Source organism: Carassius carassius, chromosome 38, assembly GCF_963082965.1.
Source record: "Carassius carassius chromosome 38, fCarCar2.1, whole genome shotgun sequence".
Taxonomy (NCBI): Eukaryota; Metazoa; Chordata; class Actinopteri; order Cypriniformes; family Cyprinidae; genus Carassius; species Carassius carassius.
Window position 1 is genome coordinate 23,783,915 of NC_081792.1, and position 26,719 is coordinate 23,810,633.

A 26,719-nucleotide genomic window follows, 5' to 3' on the forward strand; every position below is an offset into this window, starting at 1 on the left:
CATTTTCTATCCCACACCCCTAACCCTCACCGTCACACAAAACATTCTGCATGTTTTGATTCTCATTAAGACAATATGCAGTATGTTTATTTAGCCCCATCCTATGTGTTTTAAGGTGATCTACTATCCTTCCGACAATGCAAGTAAAACCTGGCACACACGCTATTAAGAAGCATGTCAAAAATGCCATTTCATTGTCCATCAGTTTCTATTAAGATGTTTTATACCATATTTAAGAGCTGAAGAAGTGAGCTGCATTCAAACATTCCGTACAGCTTAATTTTCAAAACAACAGGAAGTATCAGAGTGCACATATCTTGGGAGGTCAAAGAAAGTGCAGAGAGCGAAGGGTCTTCTCACATTCTATTTGATCTCCTTTTGCTGTCCTCCTCAGAGTCAGACGTGGCTGACTTCGACGGCCGCAGTGCCTTACTCTACCGGTTCAATCAGAAGTCCACCAGCACAGTGAAAGATGTGATTTCCCTGAGATTCAGGAGCCATCAGGCAGAAGGAGTTCTGGTTCATGGAGAGGGACAGAGAGGAGATTTCCTCACTCTGGAGCTTCATAGAGGAAGACTCATTTTACATATCAATTTAGGTAAGAAAAAGAGAAGCTAGCTTCTATTATTTTATTCACACTCATGCACAAATGTCTTGATGGACCAGAAAGTAAAATTAGAGATTAAAGAAAAGTACCTGAGGCATAGCGAGTTTAGATGCCTGGCTGAATTTTTTGCTTTAAGTTCCAAAGTCTAGGTTCCTATTATCTCTTTTGCTGTCCCTGTACAGATGATGCCAAGCATCAGTCTACCAGTCGTTCATCTTCTGTCATGCTAGGAAGTCTGCTGGATGACCACCACTGGCACTCTGTTCAAATCGAGCGCTTTAACAAACATGTCAACTTCACAGTGGATGGACACACACAACACTTCCGCAGTCCGGGACAAGAGGACACACTGGAGATAGATTATGAGGTGAGATCTTAATTTAAATTATTGTAAATCTGAAAATAATTATTTTCATTTTGTAATTTATAGATGTAATAATGAGGGTTACCATACCTAACCAGGACGTTCCCTTTCAGTCGGTCCCTCTCGACTTCTCCGTTCCCTCCACCAAGGAACGACGGTTACCATACGTAACCGAGACGTTTTCCCTAATACATAACGGACACTGACACAACTAAATATTTAAAAAGAACTTCTTCTTTTCATAACAGAACAAAACAATAAGAAGAAAAGAATAAGATCTATTACTGTGACATGCAAAAAGATATCCTGCTACCTTGTTATCTGAAACCATGTTTCAAAACCTTTTATTCAGTCACTGTCACTGCAAACTTATGAATGCCTGAAATGAAGTTCCATGGAGAACAAAGTGAGTCAGTGATTCCAGGAATTTCAGCACAACCAAACAAACAGACCCTTTGAAACACAGTACCATTTAAAAGTTTGATGTTGTTAAGATTTGATTTCATGTTTTTTTTTTAAACATCACTTATGCTTGAAAAAACAGTGATATTGTGCAAAAACATTACAACTTAAAATGAAAAAATGTATTCCTGTGGTGGTAAAGCTGAATTTTCAACATCATTACTCCAGTGTTCAGTGTCAGAAATCATTCTAATATGCTGATTTGCTGCTCAAGAAACGTACTTATAGTGGGGAGAGTTGCACCAGTTTTTACTTTTACAGTGTGTTTAAAGTGAGCACATGAGAGTAATGTGTCCAACTTAAATATGTACATAAATTTCAGGATGTGGTGCATCCTTAGGAATAAGATCACTTTGGATCTAAAACAAACTACTTTCAGTTTGTCTCTCGGCTCAACTTGCCCCATGCGAGGGGGAAATTGAACCTAGGTAGAGGGTTTGTGCCACTGATTATGTTGAAGTAAAATAATACTTTATAATCATAAAAAGGTATGAGCCACTGGCTCAACTTAACCCAGGACCTTCGGCTCAAATTTCCTCACTCCTACCATTTTAACAAACTTGTATCATCCTCTAGAGCTAACATTATGCTAACATTATCAAAACAATATAGCTTCATATTATAACTTCCTAAAGCACATATATAGGATGCTACAATTAATAGATAGTTCAGTAGAACAGCATTCATTTGAAACAGAAAATTTAAATAACATATATGTATAAAGCAGTGATGTTTCTTTAAAAAAAAATCTATTGAGTAGTGTAGATACTTGGATCGCTATCATTGTTTTTCTCATATGTTTATTTTTAGTTACGCATTTGTCTGTCCTTTTCACCTTCAGTTCTTCATTTCTTTAACCTCCACCCTATCGTCCACCCCCCCCCCCCCCCCCCCCATTTATTCTTTTGTGTGTATAAGTAATTATTTCAAACATGAGAGTGCACATCCCCTGTTTTTGTATTTTTTACTCATTCATGCTTAAATGATTAATGGGTTCCACACTGAATGAAAATTGATACCATTTATTATAGATTAACCTCGTTACAAACAGCTGAAATATTTACCACTTCCCCTCTCTCTATTTTTCTTTCCTTGTTTTTTTTTATAAAGAGCTTCCAATCTTGACAAGGGCAGCAAGGTATATAATTTTCTCATGGAGATTGTGAGTGCCTATTTGATACTTTGTACCATTATTATCAAGGTGCAGGACTGAAAATAACAAGCAAAAGTGCACTTTCACCACTATCAAAGCCCAACTAAATATACACTCTGGAAATACAGCAGTCAAATTATCGACCACAAAGTAGCCCTCAAAACTATTCTTTGCCATGAAAACAGTATCTTTACTGATCTCTGGGATATGTGGTCGTTTTGTGTGTTTGTGTGTGTTTCTGTGTTTGTGTGTCCTTATTCAAGCTCAGTTTTGGAGGAATCCCTTTGCCTGGTAAGCCTGGGACGTTTCTCCATGAAAATTTCCATGGCTGCATAGAAAACCTCAACTACAATGGCGTCAATGTTATAGACATGGCGAAAAGACGGAAACCGCAGATCTATACAGTGGTAAGCATGAACTTTTACAACTGCTTTGTAACTGTAAATATCGCTTTTCAACATCCGTTGTGAGAATCCGTTGTGAGAATCAAAAGGCAACAACGAGTTTGAAGGCCATCAAATCTCACTCTCTGTAAAGGTTGTGAGTTGAAACCTCACTATTGGAGACCACAAAAACCTCACTAAGTAATGGGAGGCCACAAAAGTGGAGCTTTGTTGACTTTTTTTGTTTTGTGTCATTTAAATAACTTTATTCACACAATAGGCCTTTATATCTAAAGCAATTTACAACAGTGTCACTTGGCAAATTACAGTAGCTCTGTGTTTTTCTGTAGTTGTGTGTATCGCACCATAAAATAACTCTCTTTCCTTAATTAACATACTGTGAAGTCTCTCCTTTTGTCAATTTCTCTCTCGCTCTCTCTTGCTGGTCTAATACACAGGAAAAACACATACAGGAAAAGAAGAGCAGTGTCACATAGTGATCTTGATTTTGTCTTTTCCTACCTCCTTTCAGAGGCATTTTAAAATAAAGATCTTACTAGCTTTTTGCACTAGAATACATGGTGAAGTCCATGCATAGATTAAGGTGCTCCACACATCACTGACTAAATAATGTTCATTCAGTGCTATTGTCATTTATTATTTATACAAGAAGCTGTTGCAGTAAAATATAATTTAGAGCTGCAGGATATTATAGTTATGATTATTAATTGTGATTAAAAGGCAGAAAAGGTAGATTAAAACTGTAGCAACTTTATGCAATATTCTTCATGTAGAAAACTAGTGATATCCTGCAGCCGCAGATGTGCTGAAGTCCTTCTAAGCAAAGACCTTTACTTACTTTCAAAATGATTTGAGAACTTCAACTTCTCAAAGGTCCTCAAAACAATATAGTTAAATTATACACAGGACCACTGCATTCGTATACACAATCAAATGTTTCAACATTAAATTGTTGAGAGGTATTGAGTAGAGATCAAAACTAGAGAACAATTTATAAATACTAGATTTTTTTCTGAAATATTGCTAATCTTCATCACTCAAAATTCGAAGGAATATTAGCTGTAAGTATACCACTGTTCTACTAACATGTTTGACAAAATATCCAAGGCATAAAAATAAAACATTATTTTGTGAAAAACACAGAGATCAAAATTAGAGAACTGTAACAATTGTAGCATTAAAGTTACAGCTGTCAGAAATTAGTAGGATGTGTAAAGGTCTTTGCTTAGAATGACTTCAGCACATCTGCGGCTGCAGGATATCACTAGTTTCTCACACTGCGCTAATATGATCTTGTTCCACATTTCTTCCACTCTCTCCCATGGTTTGTTTCTTAGCCATGACTTTGTGGAATTAAATTTTCAGTCGGGTTTAGATAAGAACTCTGGACTGGCCATTTCATTATTTTAATGTTCTTAGCTTCAAGGATCTGCTTTACCCGTTTTGCAGTGTGACATGGGCATTGTCTTGCATTATAAATTACATGCTGATTGAGAGATGCTCTCAGGGAAAGAATTGCATGTTGCTGAAGGAGGTTCTGATAAACATTTGCATTCACCCTGCCATGTGCTATATAAGAGGCTCAACTCCTGCTGCAGAAAACATCCCCAAACCATGACACTTCCTCCTCCATCTTTCACTGACTTATTTACGGACTTGGGCTTCAGTCTTTCCTCAGTTTGATGCTGAACAAAATGTTTCCCATCAGATCCAAAATAAAATTTACTTCACAGTTTATTGGCACATCTGGTTGAATCAGAAAATGAAGGAGCACATTGTAGCTGTTTGCGGCACCCCAAAATTGTATGATACAATTTCACTGAGTGTGTGCCTCTGTATGGTGCTGTGAACCCAGACATGTCTGAGTTTGGCTTTCCGGCATTTTTGGACTCCCACAACAGATACAAAGCAGCGATCATATTTATCCTCACCATGGTGATACTCGCAGGATGTTTTTTGCTTGTCTGAACAAGAACATAGCACTAGTGATGTGAATAACATCCCGCGAGTAATCTAGAGTGAGGGAAACAATGGGCATATTCGCTTCTCATTTGGTGTGAACACACCGCAAGCATTGACCTTGAAATTTTGAAAATTATAGGTCGTTCTCTTATTTTCATGTCCACTGTATAAAAGGGCTCCTCAGACTTGATTACTTTATAAAAATCTATTTTCCTTTGGGTTCTGAAACCCTTAAATTAATTTTGATCAACTTTAATATCGCAATACATATATATATATATATATATTTTTTTTTTTTTTTATATCTTAAATGGTACACCAAATGGCTTAATTATCATTTAAGAGGTAATACAATTTGGAGGAAAACAGGAATCAATATTCAGCCTAGTGTAATTGTTCAATATCAAAAGGTGATATTTTATTCTGTATTATGCATAATGCATAAAGACTAACACGATTACTTACCACATGCAATATTCACAATCTGTTAATAAACTTTTTAAATTTTTAAACACTTTATTGTTATTTGAGCAAAATACAATATTGTTCAGCCTTTATTTCACATGTATTGATATATTAATACAAAAAACAACTTCAATACATATTTATATATTTTTAACTTGCAGTTACCCTATTAAGCAGTTAAATGAGTGCCGGTTTGTTTGGTTAAGTAAATTAATCTAGGATTTAATCTGATTATTTGTTTTTAGATTGATTGGGTTTGTTTTGAATGAACATACAATATTGTTATATACAACCCGAATTCCGGAAAAGTTGGGACGTTTTTTAAATTTTAATAAAATGAAAACTAAAGGAATTTCAAATCACATGAGCCAATATTTTATTCACAATAGAACATAGATAACGTAGCAAATGTTTAAACTGAGAAATTTTACACTTTTATCCACTTAATTAGCTCATTTAAAATTTTATGCCTGCTACAGGTCTCAAAAAAAGTTGGCACGGGGGCAACAAATGGCTACAAAGCAAGCAGTTTTGAAAAGATTCAGCTGGGAGAACATCTAGTGATTAAGTTAATTGATATCAGGTCTGTAACATGATTAGCTATAAAAGCTTTGTCTTAGAGAAGCAGAGTCTCTCAGAAGTAAAGATGGGCAGAGGCTCTCCAATCTGTGAAAGACTGCGTAAAAAATTGTGGAAAACTTTAAAAACAATGTTCCTCAACGTCAAATTGCAAAGGCTTTGCAAATCTCATCATCTACAGTGCATAACATCATCAAAAGATTCAGAGAAACTGGAGAAATCTCTGTGCGTAAGGGACAAGGCCGGAGACCTTTATTGGATGCCCGTGGTCTTCGGGCTCTCAGACGACACTGCATCACTCATCGGCATGATTGTGTCAATGACATTACTAAATGGGCCCAGGAATACTTTCAGAAACCACTGTCGGTAAACACAATCCGCCGTGCCATCAGCAGATGCCAACTAAAGCTCTATCATGCAAAAAGGAAGCCATATGTGAACATGGTCCAGAAGCGCCGTCGTGTCCTGTGGGCCAAGGCTCATTTAAAATGGACTATTTCAAAGTGGAATAGTGTTTTATGGTCAGACGAGTCCAAATTTGACATTCTTGTTGGAAATCACGGACGCCGTGTCCTCCGGGCTAAAGAGGAGGGAGACCTTCCAGCATGTTATCAGCGTTCAGTTCAAAAGCCAGCATCTCTGATGGTATGGGGGTGCATAAGTGCATACGGTATGGGCAGCTTGCATGTTTTGGAAGGCTCTGTGAATGCTGAAAGGTATATAAAGGTTCTCTTACGAGAGCTCTCTCGTACTGCGTCTTAGCTAAGACGCTACGGGAAAAGTCTCTTTTCACGAAATACTGAAGCAAAAAATTATCCTTAATTTTGTATTTTTGTAAAGCGCATTTGCAGCAGTACACAGCCATAGGCGAGACGGCTCGTTCGCTCATTGGCTTGTTCTGCGGCAACTGCACAGCCTATCGAGCGCGGGCTGATGCAACATCAGACCAATAAGGGCGCTTCGCGCCCTTCTTGCCACTTCCCGCCGAAACGGGTGTGGCCCAACCTATAAAAGGAGCTCGAAAAGGCTGACTCACCTGATTTTTCATCTCTTCAGCGAAGCTCACGCATCGCTGGATCACGGAGGAAGCAAGCGCCGTCTGAGAAAGCACATCAGCAGGACGAGCCATTCTGAAGCTGCTGGCATCGCCGCCTTCCATTGCCGTCCCTGCTGCGCTATCCGGCGCCTATATCCTTTCAATCCTGTTATATACAAGCTGTTCTTTATGTGTGTGTGTGTGTTCGCCCTGCGACACACACTCGTATAAGAGCTCGCGTCTTTTTTAAGATGCCTTCCTGCGGCTCGTCAGAGCCCCACTCAGCGAGGGAGACCGGTACGTCATCTGTGTCTCCTGCCTGGGTGAAGATCATGCAGCGCTCGCGCTCGCTGACGGCGGATGCCCCCACTGCGAGCTGTTGCCATGGTGACTCTGAGGACTCGCCTGGCCTTTTTCTCTGAGCCTGCGTTCTCCGCTGCGCTGAGGCGCCGTAAAAGCATCGCTTCCAGCGGATTCCGGAACCGTCTTCAGCTCAACCGAGCTCGCCGGTTCGCCCTGCTTCACCGGCCCCCCCCTGCATCGCTTCCCGGTGGGCAGCGCCCGCTGTTTGCCGGCGCGTCGCCCGAGGAAGTCGATCTCAGGGCCGCGTCGGGGGAAGAGGACACGCGCTCTCTGCTGGCTTCGGGCAGTGATGGCTGGGCGAGCTCCGAGGATCTCGCGCCTTCTGCTCAGAAGCCCAGCAGACGAGCTGACATCGAGAAGGAGCCGGGGCGAATGCTCGTGTTGGCCGCGATGTGTCTCGGCCGCGAGTGGTTTGCACCAGCGCCCCCCCCTCTCGTTCCCGGCTGGATGGTATTTCCCTTTCGGACGAGCGTACTTCTCAAAGCCCGCCTCATTTCTTCCTGAGCTTCACGAAGAGGTGGCGAAGGCTTGGAACGCTCCATATTCAGCACGAACTCGTTCGTCTGTCTCACTAGCATTCTCCACACTGATGATGCTAAAAACAGGAACTACCACTCACTTCCGCTGGTGGAACAGGCGATAGCGACGCACCTTTGTCCGCCCTCTGCTGGACGGCGGCAAAAGCGGTGTTGCCATCTAAAGCCTCCTGTGTGACGCTGCGTCGGCACTACTAACGATGGCTGCTTCATCGAAGCGCAGGTGTACGAGTTCCGCTGTGGCCGAGCTCTCACCCAAGCGCGCCGCTGTTTCAGTTCCAGGAATTGTGACTGTCTCAGCGTTTTCTGCAATGCGCAAGCCTGCACAGTTGCCCGCTTGCCTGCACACAAAAGCCGTTATCACAACAGCTTCAGCAACGCAGCTCGAGACCCCCGTTCTCGCTCTACTGGCCGTCGCCCCGCGCCGCGGGGACCGCGGCAGAGGATTACGGTGAGGCCGGGAGCCCCGAAGCCATCCTGGGAAAGCCATCTACGCATGCTGCATGACGCTGCGTCGGCACTACACACGATGGCTGCTTCATCGAAGCGCCGGTGTACGAGTTCCGCTGCGGCCGGGCTGTCACCGAAGCGCGCCGCTGTTTCAGTTTCCAGAGATTGTGACTGTTTCAGCGTTGTTTGCAATGCGCAAGCCTGTACGGTTGCCCGCTTGCCTGCACACGAAAACCGTTATCACGGCTACCCAGATATTTCCCGAAAAAGGTGTAATTTCTGGTGTCCCGGCCACGGCCGATGGTGCTATAAATGTAGTGACGATGCCCACTGCTCAGTGCCCATCTCCGCATATAAGCACAGCCCTTCACACAGGGCTCGCGCCTATAAAAGCGACTCAAGTCGATCACGCGCACTACATAGTAGACGTGCCCACTCCTCAGTGCCCACAATCACTATGTCACACGCGTCATGTGGTTTCTGTAAAAACGAAACCCGTGCACGTTCGTCCGGCCACGGCCGATGGTGCTATAAATGTAGTGACGATGCCCACTCCTCAGTGCCCATCTCCACATGTAAGCATAGCCCTGCACACAGGGCCTGCGCCCATAATGTCGACTCAAGTCGGTCGCGCACACTGCATAGTAAGCGTGCCCACCCCTCAGTGCCCACAATTACTATGTCACACACGTCATGTGGTTTCTGTAAAAACGAAACCCGTGCATGCTCGTCCGGCCACGGCCGATGGTGCTATAAATGCAGTGACGATGCCCACTACCCAGTGCCCATCTCCACATGTAAGCACAGCCCTGCACACAGGGCTAGCGCACATAAGATCGACACAGATCGGTCGAGCGCGCCGCATAGTAAACGTGCCCACTTCCCAGTGCCCACATACACTATGTCACATACGGCGCGGGGCTTCTGTAAAAATGAGACCCGTGCACGTACATTCTGCACAGGCAGACAGCGAGTTGAAAGTGGTAAAAGTGCACACATGCAGCCCACGGTTACTCGCAGATATATCGAGTCCCACGGGACCCGCTCAGCCTCCCTCCAGTCGGTTAAGCGCCGGAACGGGGTCGAGGAAGAGCGATCTGCCCGCTGTGATCAGCGCGCTCCCCGCCTCAGATGCGCAGCACACTCGAGCGCCGCCGTTGCCCAGTCAACAGAGCGCGTTTCGCATCCAGCCCTTAGCCATTCATGCAGATGCATGGTCAGTGCTTCCAGGGGTTTCGGATTGGGTGCTAGGCATTATAAAGAGAGGCTACTCGCTACAGTTTTCTCGACGCCCACCGTGCTTTTCAGCGCGCGTCGAAACTACGGTCAAAACAGAAGTAGCACACATACTTCGGGCCGAAATATCAAATCTGTTGAGCAAAGGGGCTGTAGAGCCTGTGTCTCAAAGCGAGGGGGGGCTGTACAGCAGATACTTTCTGGTGCCCAAGAGAGACGGGGGTCTCCGGCCCATACTGGATCTAAGACAGCTGAACAGGCATTGATGAAACACAGTTTCAAAATGTTCACGACCAGGAAGCTCCTCGCGCAGATTCGCAGAGGGGACTGGTTCATGTCAATAGATCTGAAGGACGCGTATTTTCAAATACAGATAGCGTCAAACCACAGGCGATATTTGAGATTCGCCTTCGAGGGCCAGGCATACCAGTTTGCAGTCCTGCCATTCGGCTTGTCCGTAGCTCCTCGTACGCTTACGAGGTGCATGGATGCAGCGCTCGCTCCTCTTAGACTCAGAGGCACACGAGTGCTGAATTATTTGGACGACTGGCTGGTTCTGGCCCGATCATGAGCGGAGCTCATGGACCACAGAGCCGTTTTACTCGATCACCTCGAGAAGCTCGGCCTCAGTGTCAATTGGGTGAAGAGTTCGCTGAACCCCAGTCAGACGATCCTGTTTCTGGGTATAGTTCTGAACTCGTGTTCCATGACGGCGCGGCTGTCACCACAGCGCGTGATGGGCATTCAGCGTGCAGCGAGTTCTTTCCGCTGTGGCGCGACTGTGTCGCTCAAACGCTGTCAAAAGATGCTGGGTTTCATGGCCTCAGCATCTCCGGTTCTGCGGCTGGGCCTGCTCCGCATGCGCCCCCTGCAGTTCTGGCTGAAGGCTCGAGTGCCGCGCAGAGCGTGGGCGTCTGGCCGGCTGCATTTCAAGGTCGATCAGAGCTGTGTTGCGGCTCTAGCACCTTGGACAGCGAACGGCTGGTACCGATCAGGTGTAAGCCTGGGGACTTCCCCGAGTGTGAAAATGGTGTCGACGGACGCCTCCACTTCGGGATGGGGAGCGCTGCTCGAAGGCAGACCGTCCTTTGGCCTATGGTCAGAACGGGAAAAGCTCCATCATATCAACTGCCTAGAAATGCTGGCAGTGGAGAATGCGCTGACGCGCTTTTGTCCCCATATCAAGGATCACCACGTCGTAGTCCGTTCGGACAACATGTCCGTGGTGTCCTACATAAATCGCCAGGGCGGTCTCGGGTCCCGAAACCTGTACAGGCTGACGGAACGCCTCCTGATTTGGGCTCAACGCAACGTGCGCTCGCTGAGAGCGGTGCATGTGCCTGGACTGCAGAATCTGGGTCCAGACAGGCTGTCCAGAGGCAATGTCCCTACGGGAGAATGGTCTCTACACCCGCAAACAGTTCGGCTGTTGTGGGAGAGATTTGGCATGGCGGAGGTGGACCTCTTTGCGTCCCACGGAAACGCTCACTGCCCCACATTCTTTTCCAAGAACGAAAGCGCGCTGTCACGGAAATGGCCGTGCTGCCCGCTTTATGCGTTCCCTCCCGTCTCCCTCCTTCCGCAGGTGATAGAACGGGTGAGAGAAACGAGATGTTCAATACTGCTTGTGGCACCTCTTTGGAAGAACCATCCATGGTTCCCAGATTTGATGCAATTAGCAGATGTCGCCCCATGGCCGGTACCGTTGAGGAGAGATCTCCTCTCGCAGGCCAGGGGCTCGATTTGGCACCCTGGACCGGAGTTGTGGTCCCTCCATGTATGGGCACTCAACGGTTACCCGCTGATCTCGCAGGGGGAGTGCTAAATACCATCACTCAGGCTAGAGCTCCGTCTACACGACGTCTGTATGCCTCGAAGTGGTCGGTGTTCTCCAGCTGGTGCACAGCTCGAGGTTATTCACCCCTTAGTTGTGAGGTGACGGAGGTCCTCTCCTTCCTACAGGAGCTGTTGGATAAGGGCAGAGCCCCATCCACGCTCAAAGTTTATGTGGCGGCCATCGCGGCGTTTTCTGAAACGGCGTACGGTCAGTCAATAGGAAGGAACGATTTAGTCATCCGGTTCCTCAGAGGAGCTAGGAGGCTGAATCCTCCCAGACATCCGTCAGTCCCTATGTGGGACCTCGCGGCGGTTTTGGAGGCCTTGAAGGGTCCCCCTTTTGAGCCTATCCAATCGGTTAGCCTTCAGCATCTGTCGTTCAAGACAGTATTCTTGTTGGCTCTCGCTTCTGTGAAGCGTGTGGGTGATTTGCACGCGCTCTCGGTGAGCCAGTCGTGCTTGGAGTTTGGGCCCAATGACTCAAGGGTCATACTCAAACCTAGGCACGGTTATGTGCCGAAATCCCTCAACACACCGTTTCGGGCTCAGGTTATTGCCCTGTCTGCCCTGCCGGTGTCAGGGGAGGATGGAGACTCGAGTCTTCTTTGCCCTGTCAGGGTTTTAAGAGCTTATGTGTCTCGCTCTGCTGCCTCTCGGCAGACGGAGCAGCTATTTGTCTCGTTCGGTGGACGTTCCAAAGGAATGGCTGTTTCGAGACAGACTCTATCCAGATGGATAGTTGACGCCATAGCGTTAGCTTACGCTTCCAGGGGCCTTCAGTGCCCGTTGGGCGTCAGAGCACACTCCACAAGAGGCGTCGCCTCGTCGTGGGCGTGGTCTACTGGGATCTCCTTGCAGGATATATGTATGGCGGCGGGTTGGGCCTCGCCGTCTACATTTATCAGGTTCTATAACCTGGAGGTTCCCGCCTTGCAAGCAAAGGCTGCTGTCGGTATAGAAGAATCAGGGCCCTGAGGGGAATTCTGAATTCATGAGCGCTAGGCGCTGCCGACTGTTATATGGGCAGTATTGCGTAAGACCCGCATTGCCACATTGGTCAGGCCTTGCCTCGGCTGTGTGATGTCATATTGCCGCATCTACGGATGCTGCTAGATATGGGACGGAGGGTTTTTCCCCCTTTTTTCTGTCCCGGACTCTCTGTGAGTCCCTCAGGTGACTGTGCACTGTAAATCCTGGGCGTTGCTTCAGGTTTATCGGTGTGTGATCCCTGCGCGCACGGCGTTTTACATCGGGTTCCCGTAGCGTCTTAGCTAAGACGCAGTACGAGAGAGCTCTCGTAAGAGAACGTACTCGGTTACTAAACGTAACCTCGGTTCTCTCTAGAAGAGCGAACGAGTACTGCGTTCTCTGCCGTGCGTACGATTCACTCTGGTTCGCTTCGGCGATGAAATAAATCAGGTGAGTCAGCCTTTTCGAGCTCCTTTTATAGGTTGGGCCACACCCGTTTCGGCGGGAAGTGGCAAGAAGGGCGCGAAGCGCCCTTATTGGTCTGATGTTGCATCAGCCCGCGCTCGATAGGCTGTGCAGTTGCCGCAGAACAAGCCAATGAGCGAACGAGCCGTCTCGCCTATGGCTGTGTACTGCTGCAAATGCGCTTTACAAAAATACAAAATTAAGGATAATTTTTTGCTTCAGTATTTCGTGAAAAGAGACTTTTCCCGTAGCGTCTTAGCTAAGACGCAGTACTCGTTCGCTCTTCTAGAGAGAACCGAGGTTACGTTTAGTAACCGAGTACGTTTTAGAGCAACATATGCTTCCCTCCAAACAACGTCTATTTCAGGGAAGGCCTTGTTTATTTCAGCAGGACAATGCAAAACCACATACTGCAGCTATAACAACAGCATGGCTTCGTCGCAGAAGAGTCCGGGTGCTAACCTGGCCTGCCTGCAGTCCAGATCTTTCACCTATAGAGAACTTTTTGCGCATCATTAAACGAAAAATACGTCAAAGACGACCACGAATTCTTCAGCAGCTGGAAATCTATATAAGGCAAGAATGGGACCAAATTCCAACAGCAAAACTCCAGCAACTCATAGCCTCAATGCCCAGACGTCTTCAAACTGTTTTGAAAAGAAAAGGAGATGCTACACCATGGTAAACATGCCCCGTCCCAACTATTTTGAGACCTGTAGCAGAAATCAAAATTGAAATGAGCTCATTTTGTGCATAAAATTGTAAACTTTCTCAGTTTAAACATTTGCTATGTTATGTTGTGAATAAAATATTGGCTCATGTGATTTGAAAGTCTTTTAGTTTTCATTTTATTAAAATTTAAAAAACGTCCCAACTTTTCCGGAATACGGGTTGTATGTGCAGGTCTTAAAAAGTCTTACATTTGATTTTAATCAAATCTTAAATTAAAAAAGGGCCTCTGGAAGAAGAGTTGCACTCTATCATATTGTTTGCAATTAGATTTTTGTTCATTAGTTATTCTGCAAAACTTCAGACTATTTGAGACAGACCCCAAGGGTCTGCAGACCCTGTTTGAAAAATGCTGATCTAAAGAGTGTTCAGCTGTTTGCTAAGGTAAAAGAAAAATGACTTTTTTTCTTTTTTGTGAGTTTTTAACCTGTCTACCTGCACACATCCATTGCTTCAGTAATTCATCTACTGTGCACCAAGTGCCAATGCTCAACATAAAAATTAGTTCATCCTCCCTTTTACCTTTCTTACACTACAATTAGTTTTTTATTATCCTTGGGTAATTAATTCTCCTCTCCACATATTCATGCTTTTTTTATTATATTCTTCCTTCCTTCTTCCTTGCAAAGGGCAACGTGACATTCTCATGCTCGGAGTCTTCCTCAGTTGCTGTGACATTCCTCAGTTCCACTGGCAGCTTCCTGATGCTCCCTGCAGATTACAGTATGGAGAGTCTCTCTGTACGACTGGAGTTCCGCACATGGAATAAGCAAGGGCTGCTGTTCTCAGTCCCACTGTCTCTTGATCCGGACCCCATTAACCTGCTTCTGCAGCTCAGCCAGGCTAGGCTACTCCTCTCACTCTCTGGAGGGACACAAAACTCGGCACAGGTGTTCAGCGGTAAGATGTATAAAAATTCCTGTGATTTCCATGATGTGGAAAACATGGACAGAATTGTGGAATCCGCTACACAAAATCAAACACATGAACTTCTCCAGAGATGTTCTCAGAGACACTTCAGGAGCATTTCATCATTTCTAGATACACATGGAAACTTTATTACTATTATTTTTATTAAAACTCGATTTTAAAAATACTTTGCTCCTTTTTTAAAATGATAACAGTAAACCTCTGTTTTGCAGCATTTTGTTGTTTTTTATTAACAAATGCATTAATGTTTTAATGGTTTTTTTGCCTTTATTTGATTACCAAAATAATTTAGCTACTCAACAGAATTTCTGAGAGAGAGAGAGAAAAAAAAAAGCATTTCATAGGGCCCTATTATTCTGTAAAATGTTAAATTGTTTTTATGAATTCAGTTAATTAGATAGGCTTTTTGATTACTAACATTTAATTTAACCATTATTTTAGAGTCCAGAAAAAAAAAATAATGGGAAAAAGAAGTTGAATTTAGCTACTAATTTAAAACAGAAAAATGGAATTTGGAAGAAAGAAAAATACAGAATTCAAAGGGGGGGGGGGGGGGGGGGTAATACAACTTATTTCATAGGAGTGATAGCTAACTTGTGAATACATTTTTTTAGATTGTTAATTGAATAATTGTAGATGCACATTCTTAAATGATTCATTCACCCCAGCTTCGTTCCTTGTTATGCTTCTACTGTTTTTTCTTTTGTTTGTTTTTTTTAGGTGAAAATTTGAGTGATGGGCAGTGGCATTCCATAGCCATCGAGGTCAAGGGTCACAATGTGTCTTTAACAGTCAACAACCAGGAGCCCGTCACTATGGAAATAAGTGGGCTTATTCAGAACATGCAAAGAACAACCATCTTCATCGGAGGTATAGCATTAAAAACTGAAATAGCTAGTTTATCCTGATTCTGGGAAATAATTTCTGGCTATATTAAAATGCAGGGATAGTAACTTATTTTGATCTGTCATCTACAACGCTCAGTTCTGAACTACTGAACTGCAGGCAAAAAGTGGTTATTACCCAAAACATTTTCCTAAATGCAAGGTACAATTTTCTTCTACCTTATTAATAACCTCCATCAACTGAACGTTCCTCATATTCCTGAATAAAAACAAGCTTGACAAGCAGTGTGCATTCTCAGGGTCCATATATTGCACATGCATAGCTGTTATTCCCAAATCCCCTTCTTTTTTCCTCAAAGGATTTTTTTTTTTCTGTTTAGTTCATTCAGGCAGCTCTAACCACATTCAATTACTGTAGAGGATAAATGCATTTTCTTTAAAGCTGTTATTGAAATCTTTGACTCAAGCATCCAATGTCTTAACTAAGACCTCTAAATCTCTCATTTTGCTTACTTCGGGGACAATATAGTCCTGCTGAGATTTTATAAGCTGCTTTGCATGAATTTCTCAGAACAGAGATTTTTCTTTGTGCAACTTGGTATTAGTTGTGGATGTTGTTTTTGATTTAAAAGACAGTAAATTGGGATTTTCCATTATTTTAGGCTGCCCTTTATTCCAGAGTGATTTCAACTGTGAAACCCCCAACAGAGGATATCAGGGCTGCCTTCGTCTCCTGGTCATCAACAACCATCCAGTCGACGTACTTCAGATTCAGGAAAGCCTGAGCAACTATAGCCAGATTAGCTTTGATGTTTGCAACATACAAGACAGGTCAGCTTTCCCAATTGATTTGCTTATGTTCACACAGTTTTCTAATTTCATTTTTTTTTTTTTTTTTTTGTGATTCACTATCTATGTCTTGCAATATGTAGCGATCAAATATGTAATTTGGCATATAACCAGGCCCAGATGGATTTGGCAGACTTTCTTAGCCTTTTGGAGGAAAATCTGTGGAGTTCTTTGGAATGTTAATGGAATAGAAATGGGTTAAACAAAGTTCAAACAAAGTGATACACTCACATTAATTTAAGCTTGAAGTATAATTAAATCAGTCAAAATATTTAATAAACATGAAAGGAGCAGGGGATGTGTAAAACTTGACGAATGATGACAATTCCAATTCTGTGGATTCCATGTTGGCAGACTCATAATCTCTAAACATAGTTTCAGTTTTTTTCTGCATTTGTCTGGTGATAATTATCTTAAACCCCTTATACTCAGAAAAGAGAACAATAATAGAACCTCTCCTCAATAATCTGTGTGGTTTTTAGGTATTTGTTCATGTCTGAAACACAAACATGCAGGATATGCTACATATAATAATATAACTGCGTTTGAATATGTTTATCCCAACAGGTGTTTGCCCATTCTGTGCGAACATGGTGGTCAATGCATCCAGTCATGGGACCAGTTTTACTGTGACTGTTCTGGAACAGGATACACAGGGGCCACCTGCCACAACTGTGAGTTATGCAAAGCCCCAAAACAACCTATGCCTTCATGATTACTCAGATGTGAGCTGGATTTTTGCAGCGTTTTGATAATAATATATGTACAGTACTTAGGTTTATTTCAGATATGCATTGTCAAAGTTATAATTTTCTATTTACTAAAATTAATTATTAAAAAAATTGGCTAATTGTCATCTACATGTTCCTACATTGTGTGGGAGAAAGTAGCCTACTTAACAATCAGATCTTTAATTGACTTTGACTTCAATTAAATGTTTCAGTAAAGTTAGTGAGGTCGGTCTTTCCCCAATTTTCTTTCTTTTTTTTTCTTTTTTTTTTATAATTCATATAAACAGTATTCATTCTTTTTAATTATACTTATTTGATTAGCCCAATGTTTCTTACATTTTATCTTAAAATATTTTATATTAATTAGAGTGTACATAATGTATCACTTGACAGCTGCAAGTCTACATGTCTTGTAAAGATGATTTGAAACCATCTACTCACTAATTTATCCATTTAATTTTGGAATCTGTGTCAATGATAGTATTTTGAGTAAGCTGTAATTATTTTTGGCAGATACATTTTTAAGGTTCCTTGCTGTAATCAAATTTGTTGGATCAATATGTTCTAATCTGCTGCCACATTGCACCGTTTTAACATACGCTCATGACTGTACATGTTCTCTGGAGGAGAGAGAGGCATGACAATGCCATCTGTTAGTCTTATTGCATTAAAAGACAGAGAAATAAGATGTTTCCATTTTGCAAGTCCTGCTGTTTGATTCACTGTCAGCAAAACAACACATGCAGCAAATTAGCTCACTTTACCACACAGAGGACGTCTTTGTCAAGACGAACAGGTCCCAAGTAAACAATAATTACCTCTGTTTGCTAAATGATTATGCCACTGGTTATGCCATTGTTAGGAATATTAATTTAATAAATGTAAATGAACAGAGACTTGTTTGCATGTGTCTTTATGTGTGACCGATTTATCAGATATCTGCTATCAATGGAATTCAGGCAGAATGCTCTGTCTAAATGATACAGCTGAATAATCAAATGTTGACATATATAATGTATCTTATATGATTACACTTTAAACTTTAAGGCAACAAAATGTTCTTGATTTCACTTTTGTATTTACCTCCTACAGGCTCACTATCACTGTGCCAAGCATGCTGATGTGCCAAAATGCAAGCGTTCTGTGATTAAACACAACATAAAAACAGCAGCAGATTTATTTTCATCATTTCTATGATTCATCATTTTTTTTAGCAATATATGAGCGATCCTGTGAGGCCTTCAGGAAAACAGGAAGCCCGTCTAGTGTGTTTACAATCGACCTTGATGGGAACGGACCTCTGGAGCACACTCAAGTCAACTGCACCATGGCAGGTGACTCACTCAATTATGCATACTCCGCTTGGCACGTTTCTAGACGTATTATAAACTGATGTTCATCATCTTTCACATTATTGAATGATGAAGCTCAAAGCTCAGCACTTCTCATTTACAAACCTGATTCAGTGCATGGACAGGTGTGACCTCAGCATGTGTGGGGGACTGCCTGGAGAAATCACACATCTCATTAAGTGAGTTCAGCATCTCATGCAGCAGTCTAGTTCAGCAGGTTGGATCAGGGTTGGCCAACCTTCCTCTCAGGGAGTCTCCGGTGAGGCAGATTTTTTTGCTCAGGCTCCACACAAACATCCCTGATTGCTAGGGTTTTGATGTATTGTACTATGTTTGTATTATCCCAAGACCGGATGGGAATTATTTGAGCTTGCTGATAGCATTATTTGTTGTTGTTGTTTTTTTCATGATATATGACGGATTATTATTTTTCCATCATTTCATCAGAATTTAAGCAATTACTCCTGCCACGATTGATAGACAGTGTGCACTCAAGTGGTTTGGTTGTGGTTAACATAAATGTTATATTTGTGGTAAAAAAAAAAAAAGTAATATAATGTTAATATACCAAACTACTGAACTACTGAATCAAAATCAGCTTTTACCTTAAAATGTACTGAAAACTACCACAATAATACAGGTGGCACAATAGAAAGCCACATTGAATCAGATTGTAATTGGCCAGTCCATAAGAGATGGCCAGTATTCATACATAGACTGTGAACTGGGTCATACATAACTGAACAACACAAAAATAATGCAATTAACATTATTTAAAAAACTGCAAATATAAAACAGAGTAAAGTACTACTGATAACATAAATAGGAAAAAGAAACAAAGCTATTCAAAAACAAATATAATCATATGTGATGTCACGCATACTTTTAATGTGAATATATGGTCATATGTAGGTTTTACCTAGAAAAATAATACATTTGACAGTATTTTAGAAAAATTAAATCAATGTATATGATAAGGCTAATTTACAGTAAACCAATTAACAGTTACTGTAGCATTTTTACAGTCTTTTTCTGTAATAAATTACTAATATTTTTGGGAAGTGAGCTTTTTATAAATTGATTGTACTAAATCAAAAAAAACAAAAAATGGTTTACCACCTCACCAAGACATGTGGGGGCAAGCATCTTCTATCATCAGAAACAATGTGTTTTCTCACATCTCCTGTGAGGTTTCATCACCAATTTCACCTACCTTGGGTTTTTTGGCCTATGGCATGACTCTCCGTTGAATCAGATGCTGGGCTGATTTGTCTCTAAGATAAGACTGTAATACATTATATCATCACGCAGGGAAGTTCATGCCCCATTATGTAAGCAGCAGGGATGAGCGCAGGTGAAAGAAGAAAAAAGTCAGGGAGCATGTCTCCCTGCAGAGACTGGCAGTGCATACTAGCTGAGACTGATAGCTTCATTTTTCTTATTTTCTTCGGCAGCAGGCTTTGGCTATGAGGTTATTGGAGCTGCAAGCCAAGCTGAGAAAAGTAAGCACTGGGAAACTGTCATGCACTGTGACCACCTGCTGCACGTTGGCACAGCTAAGCTGGCTTTATTTTACAAAGTAAGCTTTCATTGAGCTTTAGTCAGATTGCAAAGTTAGCTTTGTCATGGTGAATGCATTAAAAGATCCAGAGACCCAATACAAATAAACCTTTTCTCTCAGACAATGCCAACAAGCACTGGCAAGAAAATCATTTGAAACTGACCTCAATTACAGGAGCTATTAGCCATGCTAATTCTGCAAGACACTGCAGACCAGCACCTTTGGACATCACACACAGCAATTTCAATTTGCATAGGGAAAGGTACTAGCGTAGACTACCATACTCTCATCATTTCACACCCTCCTGAATGAGTGACCTTCTGTTCTCTGCTTAATATTCTTCAGGTATTTGCATACGACTCCATCACTCTGTTAATCTCTCATTTTCATTCGCGAACACATGCGGTCGATTGAGTGCAGGCTTGAGAGGGTTGATACACGAGTCAATGGGGATTTCAGTCTGTACTAGTTTTTCAAGCATGCTGTGTTTTTGTGTGTGTGTGTTTCTTGCACAGAAGATAAAGTTTGGACCGTAGTGGGGCACGATCACATGAGGATCATTGACATTCGAGGATCCACTCCACGCAGCCCTTTTGTTCTCATCTTCAACTACACGATCTCACCATACCATCTCCGCTCGCTCGTGACCTCCTCGGAACACTGCCAACAGGAAGTGCTATATCGTTGCAGAACGTCTCGGCTTTTTGACACCTGGGGTTGGTCTTGCTTTATTACTCTAGTCTCTCTTATTGTTTTTGTGTACTGTAGCACCAAAATGTTGTCTTTCTTATGAAGTGTGTGATTTATGTTACCTCAGGAGTTCTAATCCTCTATATTCGACTAATATGTTCCAAAGGAACAAAAAACCTCACAGCTAAATGATTCACAACAGTAGGTTATTACCACAGATATTAAAGGGGCTCAAGTTTGACATGACGATGATGTGTGGTGAATGATGATGTTCACTTAAAAAGCTGTTAGAATGAAATTCTTGTCATGCAGGGATGGTTATAGGACGTGATGAGAGAATTTGAATTGCAAAGGTATGCATAAAGCCTTAAAAAAAAAAAAGATTATACACTGGTACGCTAAATTATTCCATATGCTTTTTTTTTACACTGCTTTAATACTTTCGACTTCGTGGGCTTGATATGCTTAGGCATTTAAATGAGTTGGATTCAACTTATCCTCAAACACTTGGCTCACTTTTTGGGTTCATTTTGATTTGCCAGAATGAGATCCAATAAAGCCTTTGAGCAAAAGATCACCCTTCGATCAAACATTGCTCAAACGAACCTCCAGCACTAGACATGTTGCATATCTGATTGTCGTTTTTCATCGGCTAAGCTCTTGGCCAGGTCTATGCACTGCTGTGATAGCAGATGTCTGTTCACGCACATTGCAGGAATGACTGCTTGACTGACAGGAGTTTCAGAGCCCATTACTGACCACCAGGGGCAGGAGACCAGATGTCATCATGCATGACTAAATTACATTACACTCCAAACAGTGTTGTCATTTTTTGCATAATTGTTTACTGCTAGATAAGTAAAAAATATTCTTATCCTAGGGGCATTTTGTCCATTTTCAGATGGAACTCCTTTGTCATGGTGGCTGGATAGAGACGGAGTGAAACGAACATATTGGGGAGGATTTCTGCCCGGGGTCCAGCAGTGCTCTTGTAGTTTGGATGGCAACTGCAGGGACATGAATTATTTCTGCAACTGCGATGCAGACCAAGACACCTGGTAAATCTTAATTTCACAGTGAATCATGGTTGCCAGTTCTGTGTAACAAAACTAGCCCAATGGTCAGTCAAAAATAGCCCAATGACCCTAGCCCAAATATGAAAAAAATACATATTTTGCAGCCACTACTATGTGTTATGCACAGTTTTAACTTGAAAATCACTATATAATATCCTACAAAGTAATATCATAGACAACCCAGTTTGTTTGTTTTTTTAAAAGGACCTCACAGGAGTTCAAAGGCTTCCTTTAAGTACTCATCTCTCAGTATACCTAACTTTTAGCACAGTTTTATCATTGGTAGAATATACATTATTTCAATACAAGCATTTCAGTCAAATATAATACATTTAATGTGTCAAACATTTAACCCTTGGGTCAAACTGCCGCATCCTTTTAAAAGTAGCCCAGTTTCCCAAACACGTTCCACTCACTGAGCAGTGTTTCCTACTTAGTAAGGTAATACGATTGTTATTTTCTGATAGAATGAAAGAAATCTTAGGCAGATTGAAGAGTTTTAGTCAATTAAATTTCGGTATTGGAATCACACTTTAAAACCCTTCATTAGTTTTTTGTTAAAGTGGCCGAGACACTGCAGATAAAGCTAAATACTCGCCAAAGGGTGCAAGTATTAGTGTTTTTTAAGCAACAACTGAAGCATACACACTCCTTAGAGGGCAATCTTCTACCTCAGAGAGAGATTAAAAAGACTTTCTCTCAGCCTTTTGCTCATTACCTCTTCTCTTGCACATTTTCTCATTCTCTTTCTCCTCCTGCAGGGCGAATGATACTGGTGTGCTGTCTTACAAAGACCATTTACCCCTTAGTGAGATCGCCATTGGAGACACAAACCGGAGAAACTCACAGGCTGAGCTCCAAATTGGACCGCTGCGTTGCTATGGCGACCGTGGGTGTTTTGTTTACCACATTTAAAAGGGGAAAGGGGGGTAATATGGCTCTCTGCTGAATATATTTTCATATTTCAAAATGCAGAAGAGATGGACCCTTTTTTATCGAATTCAGTGCAAAATTTGTTTTTCAACACAATGTGTGCTTTATTGCCTGTCCCTCTGCTGCAGGATTTTTCTGGAACTCTGCATCTTTTTACCAGGAATCCTCCTATCTGCATTTCCCCACCCTGCAAGCTGAACTGAGCGTTGATATTTCACTCTTTTTCAAAACTAGTTCCCTCTCAGGAGTCTTCTTGGAGAATCAGGGTGTCAGAGACTTCATAAGGCTGGAACTTAGTTGTGAGTCATTGTTTAAATATTATTTGACAAAAAAAGAAAAAAAAACAAAAACAAAAAAAAAACACTTGTTTTCATTATTTTATTTATTTATTGTTTCTAGAAATATCTAAATTGTGACCCTGGACCACAAAACCAGTATTAAATCACTGGGGTGCATTTTTAGCAATGGCCAAAAAACATTGTATGTGTCAAAATGATCTAAATTATATTAAGTAAAGATCATGTTCCATTAAGATATTTTGTAAATTTCATACCATAAATTCATACCATAAATTCATCAAAATGTAATTTTTGATTAGTAATATGCATTGTTAAGAATTAATTTGGACAACTTCAAAGGCGATTTTCTCAGTATTTAGATTTTTTTTTGCACCCTCAGATTCCAAATTTTCAAATAGTTGTCTCTCAGCAAAATATTGTCCGATCCTAATAAACCATACATAAATGGAAATCTTATTTATACAGTTTTCAGATGATGTTTAAATCTCAATTTTGAAAAATTTCAACTTAAGACTGGTTTTCTGGTCCATGATCACAATTATATATAGAAACTTACATGAAGCAAAGTTGCGTACGAAAAAGAACAGTTTTAAATATAAAAATTACTATAAATATTTTTTTAATTTGATATTTTAATTGGAAAGCAACACAGAAACATTTACATAATCATTCATTTTAAAGATAATATATCCTTGAATATCCTGGTATTGCGTGTGTCTGACCCGAAAATGGGGATTTCAGCAAGTGCTTAAAGACTCTTTCATTCAGTGAACTTTTTGTGAAATTCATTGTCATGTGATTTAAACCAAATTTTTTTGAGGATAAACTTAATGTTTCTTCTTTTTCTTCCTCATCTTCCTCTTCCCCTTCTTCTTTTCTTTCTCAGCTCCCTATACAGTGAACTTGACTTTTGACCTAGGGGATGGACCAGTAATTATTACCATTCAGTCGCCTGTAGCCCTGAATGATCGTCAATGGCATTATATTCGTGCTGAACGAAATGTGAAAGAAGCTTCTCTACAGGTTGACTCTCTGCCACTGAAGCTAAAAGAAGCACCATCTGAGAGACCCTACCGGCTTCAGCTCAGCAGTCAACTCTTTGTGGGTGCGCAGACATGTAATCAAGCAAATGTCACTAATAATTATTAAAAGACATTGAGTGTACTTTAACTGGAGCTAAGAATACCCCAGGGAACAGAGAAAATTGAGATCATTTTAATAGAAAGAATCCATGATCATATTTGTTAGTGAGGAACCATGCTGTTGCTAAACATTACAAGGTTGAAGATCAGTGCAAAAATATCATTACACCTAAGTCTTGACAGTGTAAGAGTTTCTATTGCATTTTTGCAACTAAAAATAGATGTGTGTGAACTGCAAAATGTATTTGCAAATATATAGTACTTCCTTGTAGGTCCTAAAAAGAGTTAATTCAGTTTCAAATTAATGCAAAAACTGCATATTTAAAAAAAAAATGTGGCATGTTCTATAGGTTTTGTGGTTTCAAAGCAGTTTGCAGTCAGTGAAAACATTTTGTCTACACACTAAATAGAGTAAAACTATCAAATAATAATACTAAAATCCAGTTAATTATGTCAGTAGTTGGGACACACATAGCTCAAAAATGGAATCATTTTTCTAAGAATTACACCATTATAGACTTAAAAGGCCTTGGCTTTATAATTTGCCTATGACAAGTAATTACTGTACTCTCCCCATTAGGAGGAACAGCTTCTAGGCAGAGGGGCTTTCTGGGCTGCTTACGTGCCCTCATCATTAACGGGTTGACCCTTGACCTGTATGAACGTGCAAAGACCACCCCGGGGGTGAATTCAGGCTGCCCAGGTCACTGCACCAGCGACAGCGTCTGCCATAATGGAGGGAGATGTGTTGAAGAGAGGAGCAGTTACACCTGCGACTGCACACAGACAGCCTTCGACGGGCCACACTGCAGAACAGGTGAGGTTATGATGGCCTCAGGGCGAGCTTGCTTTCATAGGTTTTGTTGTAATAATCAAAAGAAGCTGAAAGAAACAGGCACTCTGGACTTAAGCACGCCTCAGATGCTTGTAATTCTCAAATACCATAATGTTGGCATTCCTGATGGCTGAAGTATTTTTATTGGATTTACACTGTAAAGTCACACAATTAGATCAAAGCCTACAGAGAGATATTAAATCAGCACTCTATAGGAGGTGATTTTAATCCGTTTAAGTCATGACTTGCCGTGAGCTGTTGTATATGGTATGAGTCTCACAATGAAAAGTCAACCCTCTATATATTCTATGGAAATTTCTCAATTTCATCTGTTTTAGACAACTTTTCATTTTCTATTAGTTCAGGAGGCTCGGCCGCCGGTGGATGACAACATGCCCTTGATGGCGTATTCACCTTGAATTCCTTGAGGCTTGGCTGACAGGCCTTGGCAGAAAAGCTTTAACTGACAAATGGAATTTAATTACAGCAGCCATTCGTCTGCCTCATACCCATCCCCGCAGCCTGTCAGTCAGATTAGTGATGCAATGGCTTTGTTTCGACAATGTTGCAAAGGGTCCGTTCAAGCTACGGCTGTTTACTTCTAACTAGAATAGATGAGCAGAAAATGAGAAGAGACATAAAGAATCAGTAGGACACCTCTCTGCAATGGTCTCAGCTGTGGTTGGGGAGGAAACAATGCTAATGTTGTTGTTTTTCATAGCTCTAATAATGACAGATGAGATGTAGAGTTCATTGCCTTTGCACGCTATCTGAATTTGCATAGAGATGATGATAATGTTCTCAGTTAAATTCACCAGGGACTGCATTGTGTCTCTGTGTCCATCACAGCTCTAGCAGCTTCATTTGAAAGTGGATCTTCAGTCCTGTACACTCTCCAGGAGCCATTTTCCGGAATACTGAACGAGGAAGCCAGAAGATCACCGGCAGGTTTCCATGATGCAGAAGTTACCAAATCTCAAGAGAAAGTGTCGTTTGGATTCTCGACGCATCATGTGCCAGCCTTGATCCTGACAGCTTACACTCTGGACCAGCACTATATGGCTGTTGTGCTAACATCAAACGGTACCAAGTCATATGTTACTCTGTTTCTTTGTGGAATAGTCAAAATTTGCTCACCATGCTACAAACCCATATCAAGCTTCAAAAAGGACAATAATAATTTATTTATTTCCCTTTTTCAGCTTAGTCTTTACCTTATTTCACTGAATAGAAAATAGCATCCACAATATTAGAAGGTTTGGAGGGACATTAGGATAAGTACAATAAATTAACAAATATATAAATGCCACTGTGGGTTGCTCGGGGATGAACAGTTATGATTTGTCTTTATATTTTGGTTGGCAAAATTGATCAAAACAGACAACACTGCACTTAGCCTACAGCTCATGTGATATTTCTTAACTATGTCATGTCAATATGAGACAGAATCTCAAACAGGGGCATTTTGCCCTATATCTTGAATTTTAGGGATATTCTCTAGGCTCCATCACGCAGTAAGTTGTTGCCCTGCCTCATCAATCGACTGTATGAAATGGCAGATGATCCACATAGGTCTGGGGCGGGGCAAGTACGTTAAATGCGTTAATAATTTTAACGTGTTATTTTTCTCCATAATTAATTTATCTAATTAACATGTTAAATGACCACCCTAATATATATCTGCCACTCTTGATTAATGTAGAGCATCCCATCCCTGATTATTAAATTATTAATTTCTTTAAAAATAAATAAATAAATAAATATACTGAGCCCAAACTTCTGAACGGTAATATGTATACAATATCTGTATTGCTTTGAGCTTCAGACATAAAATTTTAGCTATGCAGATTACGTTTTTAC

At 41.6% G+C, this 26,719-nt stretch overlaps 1 protein-coding gene across 3 annotated transcripts in view; it reads left to right on the forward strand.

Moving 5' to 3' along the window:
* LOC132119593 (contactin-associated protein-like 5) overlaps positions 1-26,719 on the forward strand; it is an 81,491-nt gene that overhangs the window by 47,781 nt on the left and 6,991 nt on the right. For all 3 annotated transcript variants that reach the window (XR_009426172.1, XM_059529689.1, XM_059529690.1), the window contains exons 5-19: positions 395-598; positions 790-974; positions 2,850-2,993; positions 14,246-14,516; positions 15,267-15,416; positions 16,054-16,222; positions 16,808-16,914; positions 18,186-18,305; positions 20,400-20,600; positions 21,476-21,632; positions 22,412-22,539; positions 22,712-22,882; positions 23,769-23,987; positions 24,605-24,841; positions 25,709-25,942. Coding sequence is in view for 2 of the 3 variants with exons in the window: in XM_059529689.1 (XP_059385672.1) it covers positions 395-598; positions 790-974; positions 2,850-2,993; positions 14,246-14,516; positions 15,267-15,416; positions 16,054-16,222; positions 16,808-16,914; positions 18,186-18,305; positions 20,400-20,600; positions 21,476-21,632; positions 22,412-22,539; positions 22,712-22,882; positions 23,769-23,987; positions 24,605-24,841; positions 25,709-25,942 (2,697 nt within the window). In the remaining variant the exon portion in view is untranslated. The remainder of the gene's footprint in view (positions 1-394; positions 599-789; positions 975-2,849; positions 2,994-14,245; positions 14,517-15,266; positions 15,417-16,053; positions 16,223-16,807; positions 16,915-18,185; positions 18,306-20,399; positions 20,601-21,475; positions 21,633-22,411; positions 22,540-22,711; positions 22,883-23,768; positions 23,988-24,604; positions 24,842-25,708; positions 25,943-26,719) is intronic.